Genomic DNA, 16,842 nt, shown 5'->3' with positions numbered 1-16,842 from the left:
TCACTACTGTTGCTAGCATAAATGAAAAGCACGGCAGTATTCCTATGGGTGAAAATACAGTGCATAAAATATTCTCATCAAAGCCAAACAGTTAATATATTCTTTCTTAAGACGCTACTAGTAGAAGTCATCACAAAAAAAAAAAAAAAAATGCTTGAATGGATTCTTACCATTTCCACCAAAACTACCCCACCACCCATCACTACTCCGGTTAACATGCTTAGCTAAGGCCCTTGCTCCATCAGTCAAGGTACTACCTTTAACCTCCAGGCTCCAGCCAAACAAGAAAACAAGTCAGAATCAAGCAAGAGAAATATAGTTCATGAGCATTTGTGTTCCTGATAAGTCTTCAAAATCAACATTAAGTTTTTACCAAAAATGTCAACTCTCATATAAACAGTAATAAGATAACAGGCTCTTCCGTTTCCACTACCACCAATGAAGATCAAACTCAACTCCTACCAATTGCAAGGTGTCATGCTAATGGAGCATTAGAAGTTGGAGGGCTGTCATATCTTTGCAGAACTTTTTTGATCAATCAGTTGTGAGTGGGTTTCTTGGCAGGTGGTCCCTTGCACTGTTTCTCTGGATCTTGTGGTATAAAAGAAATGCAAGTGGTTGGGGGTGCTTGAAGATACATTAAGAGGCTGATTTGAGAGATCGAATATCTCTCTATGAGTCGGGCCCTAGGAGAGAAATGAGTTTTGGGGCATCTCCATAACTGATATTTGCAGGAAATGGAGAGAGGGGTTCTAGCTGATCACAGGACAAGAAAGAAGATGACTGTTATGTGCCTCCCCCTCAAATTGGGTCCATCAAACTAAATTTTAAACATTGTTCTTTTGGAAACACTGGACTCAGAGGAATGTGTGAGATAGCAATGGAGATACACACAATGGGATTATTGGGGGCCCATCAGTTATATAGATTGAAATGAAGCAAAAGCGAGAGCATTTCTGATGGGGTCGGGGATTTTCAGATCCAGATTTGATGGGCCTCCTGGTTGAAGGCAATTCTCAGAATGAAGTCAGAACGGGGTGGGAAGAGAGAGTGAGAGTGAGAGTGGGAGTGGGCTCTGAACAGAAGGGGAACTAGGCATTTGGGGTTAATTAGTAACAACATACAATTTCAAGGGCCAATAATTGTACTTCTGCTCATGTTCTTAAATAGGACAAGTAATGAAGCAACTGACTCATTGGTCAAATATGGTGTCTGTAGAATACTTCTTAGGGAAGGGCAATCTATGCCCCACTTGTAGATTGTTTTATGTTATGAATAAATTGTTATCCTTCCTCAAAAATAAAAAAATAAAAAAATTATGAGCGGCTTGATAAGGAATGGGGGGATGTTCAAAGTTGCTTTTGTGAGGCCTAATGGATTTGACGATTCAAAAGTGGAGGTACAAGTGTTATTAGAGTGTCTTTGAATTTTTCTTGATTCATTTTGAGATTCTCTTTTAGTGAAAGTAGATGCTATTAATGTAATTATATGAGTTTAGCTTTGATGATCAAATACCATGTGAGATTTGTGGAGGTCTTGGAAGACAACCTTTATTTACACCACAGTTTTCTAACATCCATCAGGGATTAAAAGAATCAGACTTAATTGACTAGGGATGGAGATTAAACAAATTGTAGATTGGAGTTTATCTATTTCAGCCTCATGAAGTGGTTTTTTCTAGTCTCTATGCATTGTAGTCTGTATATTTATACTATTACCCTGACTAAAAAAGTTTTGTTATTTATTGCAAAAAAAAAAAAAAAAAAAAAAACACTAGAGTTAGAAGATATAGATCTGCCCACAGAATCATAGTTCAGAAACTTCAAAGCTAGCATATTATCTCTACTGTGAGACTATCCGAAAGTAATTTCTTAGAATTTTAAAAAAATTGCTAATTACAATACTAGCAGAACTATCTTATGTGGAGATAAATTTATATGGTACTTGATCATGAATTTGAATCTTACATTCAGCTGATAAGGCACTATCGATGACGATAGAAGAGACGAAATTGGTGGCGGAAGTGCATCTGGAACTGTTCCTGCAGTTTGCACCAAACCCAAAAGACTCCCCACGCCCTTACAACTCAATCCCTGGATAAAATCGAGAAAGGGTTGTGATTTAAGAAAAAGTTTTATCATTTGAAGGCTTCTTCCAAGGATGGCATGCAACCTTAAAGATAAAAATAAAAAGAGCACACCATAAAATAAAAACAAATGCTATGATGACCAATAATGAATAAAATGCTACAACTGATGGATACAATAAAAGACTGGCTCTCCACAGTGTAGTCTCTCTTTGTTTTGTATTAGCTAGTAACATTTCTATCTACAACTAGAGATGAATTGAATATGTAACGCTGTCAAATGCTATGATTCCTAGATACTTCAACTTGGTCTATTCTTAATATATTCATGCACGAAATATTGATATTCAGTTAAAAGAAGTACTAATATAACCTTGTCATAACCATGATGTATCCAAGCATCGTGAGACCATGGCTTTAAATTTCCACCGAAACAGACACTAAGCGACCGAAATGTTTCCATCTCCATCCACACCGAAACTGAAATGATCGAAATGCATAAACCAAAATAGAAGTGTTATAGTGGTATACTATATCATAGATACTTCTGTTAGAGATTTTGCAAAATGATGTTGAGAAAATTAAAAGAATTTCCTTAAGTTTTATTTAAATTAGAAAAACAATTTTCAGACAGGGCCGGTCGACCAGGGTATCCCGGGCGACCGCGAATTGGTTACTGAAAACTTAAACAATTTCCATAAAGGTGTGGGTGGGCGACCGCGGATCTTTGGATCATAAAAATTAAAATGAACAGAAGCATGCCGGCGGGCGACTGCAGTAGCCCCGGTCGACCACGGATGTTCAAAAAACTATCCGTTGGGAAGAAGTGAACATGGCTTTTCAGTTCCGTTTTTCAACTATTCATCATGTCTTTTGGTTCCCAACAGTCATGGATGTTTTTCAAACACAAGAGACACCTTGTGGATGATCCAAACCACAAATATCACAAAAGGTTGTGATCCATTGGTCATTATTCAAACCAATCCAAGGGATGTTTTGAAGGGATGTTTCCCTTAATGAATAGACATCTAATGCACTATAAAAAGAGCATAAATCTGTCTTTTCAATACACTGAAAATCAGTTATTACTGTACTTTTCTTTCTCTCTCTAGTAATCTCCTACTCCCTTGTTTTATCAAGTTGTTCTGTTCATTAAACAGTGCACAAAATACTGTTTTCTGCAGAAACAGTTTTTGTGTTCTTCTCTAAGGCTTGAAGTTCTTGAAAGGCGTTTTAGGTTTGATTCCACTTGTGCAAAGTGTTATCAAACATTTGTAGGATATTCCTACAAGGCTTCATTGTATCTTGGAAGCAATTCGCGGATCCCCTTTGCACACAACTGGTGGGAGCAAAATTTGTCTTAAGGAAAGCGATTACGCCCCTTGAAGCAACTCTACGTATTTCTATATTTTAGAAACTCCCACCAACAACTTCAACTTGGTCTATTCTTAATATATAAACTCAACTCAACTAAGCCTTTTGTCCCAAACTAGTTGGGGCCAGCTAATGAATCCTTTAGAAAATTTTCATGAAGAAGATGAAAGGATCTACCCGGCTTAAATTGACCAAGTCTAATCCTGACACTAGTTGGGTTCATCTACATGGATCATTTTCTTCCATTCTATCCTAACCAAGGTCATGTTCTCTGTTATGTTCCTAGCCCTCAAGTCTTTCCTCACTGTTTCTATCCAAGTTGTTTTCGGTCTGCCCCTACCTCTTTTTACTCCAACTTGGCACGAGTCACTTCTTCTCACTGGAGCATCCAAAGGCCAACGTTGGATATGCCTATGGATTAAGAGTATTATAATGGTTCAAGCATAAAAAGTATAATATTCAATTTCTAACAACTTTCTAACATATATGCATATCACTAGTACGGAGTAAGATCTATAATAATAACAATAATACTAATAGTAATAAAAATCATCAGTATTAAGAGCACAAGTATTGTTAGAAATTTAGTTAGGGTTAGTGAGAGGAAGAAGAAGAGGAGTGGACAGTCTCCACTAAAGGGAGCTCCTCATGTATATGATGTATATATAGGCCCAAATAGGGCATCCAATGTACAAAGACTACAATACCCCTAACACTACCAGTAATAACTAAACTGCCCTTAAATGTTATTCAAACACTGCCCCTCAAGCTGGAGTGTATATACTATGAAACTCCAGCTTGCTACAAAGAACTACAACAAACAACTAAAAATACAACAAAAATGACCATACATCAAAAAGTACAATAAGCTCATACACATCCAGTTTGGTATAACACCCATCCTCAAGATGATGTAGTAAATACAATATGAAAACATAACAAAAAGACAGCAACGGCCAAGAGTACAACAGCAAGGTCGACGAACATCAAAACGGAGTAGCTCCCCTTGAATCAACGTGAAGGCGAAAGCGATAAAAAACAGGGCCTCCCCTTGAATGAGAGCCTGGCAAATACATCTGCAAACCATGAAGTATCGAACGGTGACACCTCGACGGGGAAATATAAGCGATCCATTGGGAAAAATGAGCACGCTCAAGGTGCGCAGTGTGAATAACGACGAAGTAGCACAACGCCAATAGAAGATACTCACCGATGGGGAAACCAACGGAGACAAGGTCGACGGGGAAACCATCGCCTAGAGAGAAGAAGACAATAAGGAGAAAGTAACCAACCAACGATGGGGAAACCATCATCTAGTGACAAGGTCGACGGCATGAACCTTGTTGCCTGAAGATAAGAAGAGAAGGAGGGAGAAGATAAACCAACCAACGATTGAGAAACCATCGTCTGGAGACAAGGTCGACGGCATGAATATCGTCGCCTGAAGAGAGGTCAACAGGAAACTATCGCCTAAATAAAGAACGACCAACAATGGGAAACCACCGCCCTGAAAGAACGTCGACGGGAAATGAAGTCGTTGCCTGTAAGAAAGCCGACCAACGATGAGGAAACCATCACCCAAAAAGAGAGGTCGATAGGAAAACGAAGCTATCGCCTATAAGAGAGCCTACCAACGATGGGGAAACCATCGCCTGGAAAAGAGAGATCGACGGGAAAACGAAGTCGTCGCTTGTAAGAAAGTCGACAAACGATGGTGATACCATCGCCTCGAAAAGAAGGTCAACGGGAAAATGAAGTCGTCGCCTATAAGAGAGATAAAGCATAAAGCCAGACAACATGAAGAGATAAGGCATAAAGCAGGAAACTAATGTGTAAAACTATACCAAGAGAAGACATATGATGAAAAACATAAGTAGAACACAACACCACCCTCTCAGGCGAGACTACATGAGCCTGAACAAAACAAGAAAAGAAAACAAGGAGACGATAACAGCCACCAAGGGGACGAACGAATATCATAAAGAGAAGAAGATAACACTCCCCCCTCAAGAAAAGACAACATAACAACACTCCCCCAAGAATACAATATGAAGAAAAAGACAACACCGTTTTAGCTCAAAAAATGTTTTTTATAAAAAAAAGGGGACAGCCAAGTGGGGCGAAAAAAAAAGCAACAAAAAAGACGATTTCAAACGCTCCCTCCCTAGGTCAATGGTAGCCTAGGGAGGGAGGCGGTTTCTTTTTCTCATCCCCTCCTCTCTCTCTCTCTCTCTCTCTCTCTCTCTTGCTCGTCTCCCTCTCCCCCTCTCCCCCTCTCTCCCTCTCTCATCTCCCTCCCTCTCTCGTCTCCCTCTCTTCTTCTGTATCTTTTGCGCCTCGCCCTCTCTTTCTCGTCTCTCCCCATCCCTGGCTCTCTCTCAGCTCCCTCTTTTCCTCTGTATCTTTTGAGTCTCGTCCACTCTTTCTCGTCTCTCCCATGGTTGGCAAAAATGAGCCGTGGAGGCCAGATCTAGAACCGAGGAGGCCAAATCTGGAGTATGGCTCTTTCGTGGTGGCTAGATCTGAGGCCGTGGAGGTCGGATCTGGAGCCGTGGAGGCTGTGAAGCTGGATCTAGAGCCAAGGAAAACCGGGGAGGTTGTCGGAGGCTGTGAAAGGCCGTGGGTTGCTGGATCCGGAGCCGTGGAAGGCTGGCTATAGGCGGAACTAGGCCGTGGATTATCGGATTTGAAAGCCATTGAGGATTTGGGAGGCTGTGGGTTGCCGGATTAGCAATAGGGTTGTTGGGTTTGGTTGTAGGAGACTGTGGTCATCGTAATCAAGATCGTGGGTGGTGGCCTAAGGATGGACGTGGTGGCGAGTGGCAATGGAGGTTGCCAGATTCTTGATGATGGTGGTGGTGGCTGAGACTCCCCCGGAGGAGATGATTTTTGTTGAGGAGATGGAGGTGGTGCCCGCGGTGATTGGTGGTGGTACGGGATGGAGGTCGCCGGAGATCTGATGATGTTGTTGGATGGTTGGCTATCATGCACGGTGAGGGCACACGATAGCTCTGGGCCTTCGAGCAGGATTTTTGAAAATCGAATTTGGAATGTGATGGAGAAGTCTGTGTGACGTGGCAGGTCACGATCTTGACTGGGTGGGCCCCACAATATGGTATTTTTTGTTGGATTCGATGCAATTAAGGCTATTGGGTAATGTAAGGGGTAATGGGTTTCCTTTGGGCAAAGGAGAATGCTCCTGGGCAATTCATACTATGTAAATCTGGTGGGACTATTGGTCCCCATTGTAAATTTGCTGGTATGAATATATTTGTCAATTTTCAAAAAAAGAAAAAGACACCATCAAGAGAAAGGAACAACTCCAAGAAAAAACATGACAACACTCCCCCTCAATGAAAACGAAGACAAACAAGGCACCACACCTCTGTCAGACATTTCATCTTACACTTGGTGTGCGCCTTGAAGAAGAAGACAAAGAAGCGAAGACAAACAAGGCACTACACCTCTCTTAGACATTTGAGCAAGCACTTGGTGTGCGCCTTGAAGAACTACATAATAGACATAGAAAACATAGAAACACTAGACGACACTTCATACCGTAACCCAAATGAGAGAATAGGAGATTGGAAACAGAGAAAGAATCAGATCATCTGAAGAGAAATACATCAATAGTAGCAACAAAAAGAAAGAAGTAATCATGGAGTGCTAATCTCATCTTGCGATTAGCACAAAAGGGAGTCAAACAGAGATGAAACACATACGCGCAAAAAGGAGAGAGAAACAGAGATGAAACATAGGGTTGCTAAGAGAAACGATGACACAGAAAATACCGAGAGAGATTTTAGGGTTTTGAAACAAAACAGAGAAATAAGAGAGTGAAAGTAGGGGAGAGAGATCTTAGGAAAGATTTGAGGAGAAACTATAGGGAGATAAAGAGAGGAAAATGAGATACGAGAGAGATAAAGAGAAAGAGATGATGGCGTGGAGGGAGATAGACTCTTCTTCTTTCCTTCTTGAAGGATCAACCCTTTGGCTCTGATACCATGTTAGAAATTGTGTTAGAGTTAGTGAGAGGAAGAAGAAGATGAGTAGAGAGATGGAGAGTCTCCACTAAAGGGAGCTCCTCATGTATATGATGTATATATAGGCCTAAATAGGGCGTGATCCAATGTACAAAGACTACAATAACCCTAACACTACCAGTAATTCCTAAACTACCCTTATATGTTATTCAACAATTATCATAGATGCTGTACAACTATTTGTAATCAAACCAACTCATCATGTCTTGAGTTTATGATTATTATCTGTTTATGTCATGCTTCTAGTGAGTTGGTTTTTGTGAGGCGAGACTCATTCCTTGAATATAAAATCCAGTACCACTTGATTTGAGGAAGAGAGAAGAAAGGAATCCAGTCACAATGATTTTCAACTGGCCTAAAAAATCATATCAATGCAACAAGCCATCGCACTTACAGAAACAATTCTGGCCATAGAAATGTATGGTTGAGCAGCCACTATTGAAACACAAATTGCAACCACGCCATGGGCCTTTTCCTTCTCTTCTGTGTAAAACTTCCTGTAGACTTTTACCCCTGAAAATGCCACATGGACGTTATTTCCGGGATTACTCAGTAATTGATCACTAATATGCAATCACGTATAGAATCAATCAGCGTGCAGTTTCTATTATCCTTATAAATTGTGATAATTTATTAATAAAGTGGAAAGGATAACTTTAGATATAGAACTATAGTAGGAGTAGGAGAAAATTGCTGCTCTCTTGGTGGCTCAAACTCAAGCCAAGACTATTGCATGTAAGTCACACTGGAATAGTTTTCACACTAGATTGACAACAGATGAATTATAACTAGAAAATTCGTTCATTCTCTAAGGAACTCTTTGAGTACCACCAAAATCACTCCTTATTTGAAAATAAGATTATTTTAAGAAAATCTTACTTGTAAATGAGAAATGAAGGCCACTTTGGAAGCCATTAACTATAGGGGTGCAACTCGGGTCAGGTTGGGTCGGGTTGAGGCCAACCCTAACACAACCCGAGATAGCATTCCCTCAACCCTAACCCGACCAACCCAAGCCTAATGGTCAACCCTAACCCAACCCGCCTCCAAATCGGGTCGGGTTGACTCGGGTTGGGTTAAGGTTGGTCTCAGGTTCATCTAGGGCCAAACAGAAAATTACAAGGAAAAAAAACATAATCCTAAGAAAATCATGATAAAATTAGAGGAAGCAGGTCGAGTTCGGTCGGGTCGGGTTGCCAAGGCCTCAAGCCTAACCCAACCTGAAATTAAATCTTGTTGCCTTTTTCCAACCCTAACCCAACCCAATCCGGGAAAATGCCAACCTAACCCGAGCCAAAATCGGGTTGAACCCGCCGGTTCGGGTTGAGCCCGACCCAAGTTGCACCCCTAATTAACTACGATCGAAACAAACCTATTTATACTAATTATTTCCATATGAGATTATATTATAATAAGACAACATACAGATAGAATTATATGCAAATAGTTTTTAGAGCCATCCAAAGAGGCCCTACATAAATTTACTAAATCCTATGGCTTGCTTTAGTGAATAAATCCAAAAGCAATTACAGGTCAGAACATGAAGTTACCTTCTTCGATTGTTTTAACTCCAGGGAGAACCTTTGTGAGATTCTCTGCTTCAATCATCTCAGAAAATGAAGCATACCATTTGACAAACTGCAAATTACCAGAATTATTGTGCAATGAGTGTACATGGGATATTATTTTGTAGAACTCGAGTGTAACTTCGGGAACTGAAAAATAGGATTAAAGATATCATGAAATAGGCTTGAAAGATGCATAACAGGAGTTTTTTTGTTGAACTGCTTGTACAATATCTCCCCTAATTCTTTCCCTCGAGTTCCAGACTATCGGTTCAATGCACCAAAATCACCACATACCAAGGCATTGAAAAGAAATCTTGATCGCAAATATTTCCCACATAAGTTAGTAGAACTAAACACCTGGACTACACACAACCACCATTAGCCAAGAGAGATTCTCTATAACCATGCAGCAATACAAAAGTTGGCTCCTTCCAGGGATTCAAAAGTCCAAAATTTTCATGGTGTACCCACCGAAGTATGCACCTGGACTACACACAACCACCATTAGCCAAGTGAGATTCCCTATAACCATGCAGCAATACAAAAGTTGGCTCCTTCCAGGGATTCGAAAGTCCAAAATTTTCATGGTGTATCCACGGTGGCACAACACATGGCCACCATTAGCCATGTGAGATTCCCTACAACCACGCAGCGAGAAAAAGTTGACTTCTTCTAGGATTTCAAAAGTCCAAAACATTCATGGTGTACCCCCAGTGCTGGGAGAGCCATAGCATGACAACCCCTTCATGCCAATTGAAATGATTTCTCTTTTGGCACTGCTGTTTTCTGTTTCATTTGAGTTAAGGTCTATATTAATTCCACCCTATGATTTAGTGGACACTTTGAATTTATTGCTGACACACGTGTCCACACGTGTCCGACATGCACGTGTCGACACTCCTTTCAACACTTTTAAATGTTCTTCCAGAAGTGTCAGACTTAATGTGGGCATGTTGGCACGTTTTTTTACCGTGTCAAGTGTGGCATTCTGTTTTATTATTAAATATTATGTTTACCTCTTTTATTATTAACTCATCTTTTACATTAAACTCTTCTTAGCTCTTCCGTAACTAATATTATTTGTTGTATCCCCTCCCCTAAACCTAAAACCTTAAACAAACTCTAATTTCAATACTATATTCATTGTATCCTATTGGTCTCCCTTTCTCGCTGCAGATTGGAGATTGAAGAGAACTAGATTAAATTGATGACTGCATTGTTATTAGATATCTCACGTTTGTTTTAGATAATAGTCGATCGATCCTACGATTTATTAGTTTGTTAAATGAATACCGTATTTATATTGTTGCAAATTATAATAGTAATAAGTAATTTTATATGTATGTGGGTTTGTGTCATCATTTCTAGATTTCTGGGTTGCCATGTCCATGGTCTTAAATTTTGACCGAAATCCGAAATTTCGAGTTTCCGTCGGGACCGACACCGAAACGGTATTTTATTTCGTCTGAAATTTCGGAATTTCGGTCGAAATTTCGTTTTTTCCGAAATTTCACCCAAAAACCTGTTTTTTTTTTTAATTTATTAAATATTTTACTGAAATTTCCAAAATTTGGTATGGAATAAAATATTGTTTTTATCGTTTCGCCGGATTTCGGTGGGGTCCGAAACCGGTACCGGTACCGAAATTTAAAACCATGGCCATGTTAGACACTTCATATCCGTGTCGAAACACGACACACAAATCTCTATCCACAAATCACGATTATATATACTTTCTATTTTAGCCTTGTCTCTGTTTCAAAATTTTGGGGGTTTGTCGTGTCTGACACTACCTGTCGGTGATGACACCCGGCACTCGTGTTCGTGTCCACAAATCATAGATTCTACCTATCAGTATATAATTGTAATCGTCAATCTATGGAAGACATAGTTTTAAATTTCCACCGAAACTGACAAAAAATAACTGAAATGATTATGTTTCCATCCGCACCGAAATACATACTAAAACCAAAACCACAAGTGTATTAGTGGCATACCATATCGGTATGTGTTACATAATTGTATTTATATGAATTGCATATGAAATGTGGTGTAAGTATTAAGTGTAAATATTTATGAAATGAGGTATATACTAAATTATTAGACATGCACTATCATGCGCAAACGCATGTCACTAAGCGTTTGATGTTCTAAACATTATTATATGTGGTTATTTTACTTATGTGTATTTGTGCTTACTATAGCACTTCCTGAACTTTCATCAAATGTTCATCATTTGCATATGTTTCCATACGCTTTTGTAATTTTAAAGGATTTCCACTTAAATTTCCATATAAAACTGACATGTTTCTATTTCCATCACGACTGAAACACATACTGAAACTGAAATTTGAAACCGTGACTGGGGCACATTTACAAGATCATGTGCATTACCAGGGCTATGTCATTTATGTTTAAAAAAGAAAATTCAGTCCCATTAGTCCAATGCCTTTGTTAGACAGAATTAAACTTTTAAAATGAGAAAATAAAGTAGAAAAATCCAATTTATCTAACAAAAAGGTATCACCTGAACATCAAGCAACAGACACTTGTTGATGAGAAGCAAGGACCCTGGTACAATTCTGAAAACAAACAGCAAAATATGTTATAAAAGGGAAAAATGCACTATGAAAGATCTAAGTAAATAAGAGGAGTTTTAAGGGGTAAATTAGATGTGCATCCAAAAAAAGTACAATGGGGCCCACATAATTGGATTATCTAAAGGGAAATGATATATTCACACCTTTTTACTTGGGAGAGCCCCCTCTAGTATAAAAGAGTAGTCATAAATACACTAGAGGGGGTTGCCCCAAGTAAAAAAAAGGGCTTTCCCTTTTCTAAAACATTTGTTAGAAATGGGGATTAGGTTAAAGAGGAAGAAGAAGAGGAATGAAGAAGGTGAGGAGTCTCCACTAAAGAGCTCTCTCATGTATATGATGAATATATAGGCCCAACTAGGGCCAAATGTGTACAAAGACTTCAATACCCCTCATCATACACATAATACCTAAACTACCCTTACATACTCTTCAACACTCCCCCTCAAGCTGGAGTGTATATACTATGGAACTCTAGCTTGCTACAAATAAAACTACAACAAACAACTAAAAAATAAGCATACAACAAAAAAGAACAATAATCTGATACACACATCCAGCTTGGTACAACACTCATCAAGCTGGTGTGGTGAATACATAAGAAAAAAATATAAAAAAGATAGTAATGGCTGCAAGAGTACAACAGTGAGATCAACGGCCATAAGAAAAGAACATATCCCCCTGAAGCAGCACTATGGCGAGAGCGATCACTACAGAGCCTCCCCTGAATGAGAACCCGGCTAATAAATCTGTAGACCACGAAGGATCGAACGGATGCACCTCGACAAGGAAATAGCAACGATCCAATGGGCAAAATAGGCACACCAAAGGCACGCGCACGAGCAATGGCAAAGTACCCCGAGCATAAACATCAACTGAGCAGCACAGGGCCAATAAAAGAGGAACAACCACCGGAAAGGTGATCGAAACCAACCAACGACGGGGGTCTGGAGATATAAGGTCGACGGCAGCACGTCGTCTAAGGAGATAACCAACCAACGACGGGGGACACCGTCGTCTGGAGAGACAAAGTCGACGGGGGACATCATCTCCTGGAGATATAATCGACCCCATAGTCTGAAGAGACAAGGTCAACGGGGGACACCGTCACCTGGAGATAACCAACCAGCAATGGAAGACACCGTCGTTTTTTTGGTGTCCTTGGAGAGACAAGGTCGGCAGGGGACACTGTCACCTGGAGATAACCAACCAACGATGGGGGACACCATCGTCTGGAGACAAGGTTGACCGGGCACACCGTCGCCTGGAGATAACCAACCAACGATGGGGGACACCACCGTATGGAGACAAAGCCGACAGGGGACATCGTCGCCTAGAGATAACCAACCAACGATGGGGGACACCCATAATCTAGAGACAAGGTCGACGAGGGACACCGTCGCCTGAAGAGATAAGACCGAAAGCCACGCTAACGATCAGGCACATAGCCGGACAATGAGAAGTGGATTGCAACGCAAACCACGATGAACGCGTAAAACAATGCCAAAAACACGAAGAGGATATAACGAACAATGTGAAGAACTGATAATGCGAAGAAGCAACTATCAATGCAAAGGACTAACAATGCGAAGAAGCAATCAAATAACTAGAATGATGAACTACATCAACTAGAGAAGACAAGACAAAAGAGGAAGGACAACCACCAACGAACCAACAACACGAACAACGAAGAACATACAGAAACCACGATGAATGGTGAAATACATCAAGGAACCACAACGACGAATGGTCAAATACATCAATTGGACAAGGAAAGGGAACCACCAACAACACGCTCCCCTCGGACGAGACTACATGATCCCAGAGACAACAAGATAAGAAAAGACAACACACCCTCTTAGGAACTACATGACAACACTCACCCTCAAGTTGAAGGCCGAATGGCCCGAATGCCTTCAACTTGCAACGAAAAGACGACCTTCAAGGCACAAAACCCCTCTAAGACATTTTATCAAACACTTGGGGTGCACCGTTGAGATTAAGACAACTGCCGTAGAAGCCAAAAAAAAATATTAAAAAGAGAGAACAAAGAGGTAGAGTGGAGATTTAGGGATTCAAAAGAGAAAAAAAGGAGGAATAGGTGGTGGGATGGAGGATATGGAGGTATTGAATGGAAAAGAACGTTTTTTACAAATGGCCGAAGGAGGGTTGGCGCAAATGCACTGATGTAGTTGTGAGGGGAGAGGGATACGGGTAGGGAAGGGTTACGACAAACCCTCCTCTCTTTTTTGTTGTTTTTGGGCAAGAAAGAGAAAAAGATTGACATTTTCAAAACAGAGAGAGAGAGAGAGAGAGAGAAAGATTGCGAAAAACACAGAGAGAAGAGATTACGGAAAGAGAATGACAGAGAAAGATGCGCAAGAGAGGTGGAGGAGAGATTTTCGGATTTTTTGTGGGAAGCGCGTAACACAAAGAGAAAAAGAGTTTTGGGTTTTTGGCAAACCAAAAAGAGAGAGAGAGAGGCGAGAGATTTGGACAAATGCTTACAAGGAAAGGCAGAGAGAGATTTTCTCTGGATTTTTTTTCTTTTCTTGAATTTCGGCAACACGGATAGAGAAGAGGAGTTGCGCGCGCGCGCGCGAGAGAGAGAGAGAGAGAGAGAGAGAGAGATGGGAATGGCGTGATGGCATGAGATATGAATGAGAACTCTTCTTCTTTCCTTCTTCCGTTTTTTGAGGATCAGACCTAAAGCTCTGATACCATGTTAGAAATGGGGATTAGGTTAAAAAGGAAAGAGAAGAGGAATGGAGAAGGCGAGGAGTCTCCACTAAGGAGCTCTCTCATGTATATGATGTATATAGAGGGCCCAACTAGGGCAACATGTGTACAAAGACTTCAATACCCCCATCATAGACATAATACCTAAACTACCCTTTCATTCTCTTCAACAACATTCATGTGTGGGTCTTCCAAACTACAATGAAGATAGGTTGTGTCCAAAATATCTTCACCATAGAATGATCCTAACCCTCTGATTTGTGGATGTACAGTGGGGCCCAAATACTTGGATTATTCAGAACATTCATTGTGGGTCCCCACCGAAGATAGGTCGTGCCCCAAAAATCTTCTCCATAGGATGATCCTAACCCTCTAATTTGTGGTTTAAAATGGAGGACAAGGTATAGAAACTTCCACAAATCAAATATGTGGACCCACAAATGAATGCTTTTGGATCATCCAAGTATGTGAGCCGCACTGTACTTATTCGCCACACATGTAGCTACAGGGTGATCCACCATATAAAACTCAAATAAGAGAAAATCCAAAAGGTTTCCATAAATGGCATATTAAATCTATTATCACTGAATTACAAGTAGGAATAGAGACATAATATCCTTTAGATAATTCAAAAGAGAAAAATAAAGCTACGCTCTGTGACTCATCTCACAGTTGAATTTGAAGGAAAACAGATCTCTGCTCCAATCTCTAATCCAAAAAAAGTGACATGTATTTGGTAGGTATAGCCTAAAAATCTCACCCAAGAGCTCCTCCTACTCTATATCTCCAATTATTGTATGGGATGTAATAAAATAATTTTTGGTACAATACTAATTGGATGATACATATCAGTTTTCAGACAGCCCATATGCAAAAAAACTGTTCCGCACATGAACCTTTGAATATGTTTACCTGTATTGCATTTTTCAGGGGCACTTGACAACAAAAAAACAGGCCCTTCAGAAAGTTCCTTCCATAAAAATCTTATCCTATAAAGAACCCCCTAACAATGTAGCAATATACTAGAATATGGAAGGGTAAGGGCCCTGTATATGAATGTGAATTCATATTCGTTTTTCTCCGTAACAATTATCCCATTTATGATCAACATCTTCTGGAACCATTCTTGAGCGAACAAATAAATCTGCCAATCTACTACCCCTCAATCTTCATTGATAAATGGCCTCATCTATTTGAATTAATTTAATTTTTTTTACTAAACCCAGATGCTTGCTCGGAAAGGCTGCTATACTATACCATTTGACTCAACTCAACCATACTCTAGTAGTCACTAGACTCACTATAGTCGTCCGTCCAGCTGAAACCATTACTCTTCAGTCTCATGTGCTCTAGCAATTATGCTACTTCATCATATGATTCATATTTGATCCGTCTACATATCATCATATACATCCAGAAAGCCGTATGCTTTGAAAGATTGAACAGTTTGGGAAGGGGTTTTTATTGATAAAAAAGAAGAATCTACTTGAACCGATATGCCTAAGGACGGCTAGAGATGACCCGCCAATAATAGGAGCCGATCTTCTTACTCAGATAAGCAGTCATCGTGAAATTAAGGCATAAGGAAAAGCTTGGGAACATTCATTCCTAGTAGAAGTCCTTGAGCAAGCTCCAGAAGATGGTGATTTTTCCATTATACAACTCAGTACTGTTTTTTTTGTTGTTGTTGAAAATCATACAACTCAGTATTATTGAGAAGCATTTGCACATGAGACATGTGATACCTATGTGGTGAAACTTGTAGGGAGTTCTCTAGCGAGTTCTCTCTCGCATGACAATAGAGAAACCTCTTTGATTTAAAGAGTGGTTAAGCTCACCACCAAAGTAACCACTCTTATACAGAATGAGGGTTTGTCATAGGGTGTCCTCTCAGGCTAGCGAGTGATCTCTCTTGCTAGCCAGTGGGTGGACACCCAATACAATGCATGATAAAGGGATTTGTACCACATAAAGAAAGAAGAAGTTTTGCTCTGAATAATTAATTGAGAAATGGCTCTCCAAATGATCTGTTATTTGACTATTAGAAAGAAGTGGGAAATGCCCACTTTATAAGGTGGGAACTCAGAATCCGCGGATAAAGAAGAAAGTTTGTGATACTGCATTCAATTAGGAGTGAATTCAATCTCCTGCTTCCTTATCCCGACGTGATAGCCTGGACTTGGACTATCAAACTCTTCATTCCTAGCCCTGCTATGGAATGAATCGATTCTGCCACTAAAGCACCAACCTTATAAAGATCTGGCCCATTTTATGAGTGAGAACTCAGAATCCATTGATAAAGAAGAAAGGTTGTGATACTGCATTCAATTAGGAGTGAATTCAATCTCCTGCTTCCTTATCCCGACATGATAGCCTGGACTTGGACTATCATCAAAGTATCAAACCCTTCACTCCTAGCTTCACTCCTAGCCCTG

At 40.2% G+C, this 16,842-nt stretch overlaps 1 protein-coding gene across 9 annotated transcripts in view; it reads right to left on the bottom strand.

The window, feature by feature from the left end:
- Nucleotides 1–16,842, bottom strand: part of LOC143858542 (uncharacterized) — a 63,198-nt gene that overhangs the window by 15,841 nt on the left and 30,515 nt on the right. For 3 of the 9 annotated variants that reach the window (XM_077369193.1, XM_077369196.1, XM_077369192.1), the window contains exons 5-9: nucleotides 11,599–11,653; nucleotides 9,054–9,141; nucleotides 7,898–8,016; nucleotides 1,968–2,093; nucleotides 171–264 (exon numbers count right to left, since the gene is read on the bottom strand). In XM_077369193.1, the coding sequence (XP_077225308.1) occupies nucleotides 171–264; nucleotides 1,968–2,093; nucleotides 7,898–8,016; nucleotides 9,054–9,141; nucleotides 11,599–11,653 (482 nt within the window). Of the gene's footprint in view, nucleotides 1–170; nucleotides 272–1,967; nucleotides 2,094–7,897; nucleotides 8,017–9,053; nucleotides 9,142–11,598; nucleotides 11,654–16,842 lie in introns of all 9 variants that reach the window. The other 6 variants (XR_013238971.1, XR_013238972.1, XR_013238969.1 and 3 more) reach the window with 4 other exon arrangements.

The sequence above is a fragment of the Tasmannia lanceolata genome, unplaced genomic scaffold (assembly GCF_043159265.1).
Source record: "Tasmannia lanceolata isolate RefF3 unplaced genomic scaffold, GAP_Taslan_0.1 ptg000026l, whole genome shotgun sequence".
Lineage (NCBI taxonomy): Eukaryota > Viridiplantae > Streptophyta > Magnoliopsida > Canellales > Winteraceae > Tasmannia > Tasmannia lanceolata.
The sequence above is the reverse complement of the archived record's forward strand: the minus strand, read 5'-3'. Positions and strand labels throughout refer to the sequence as shown.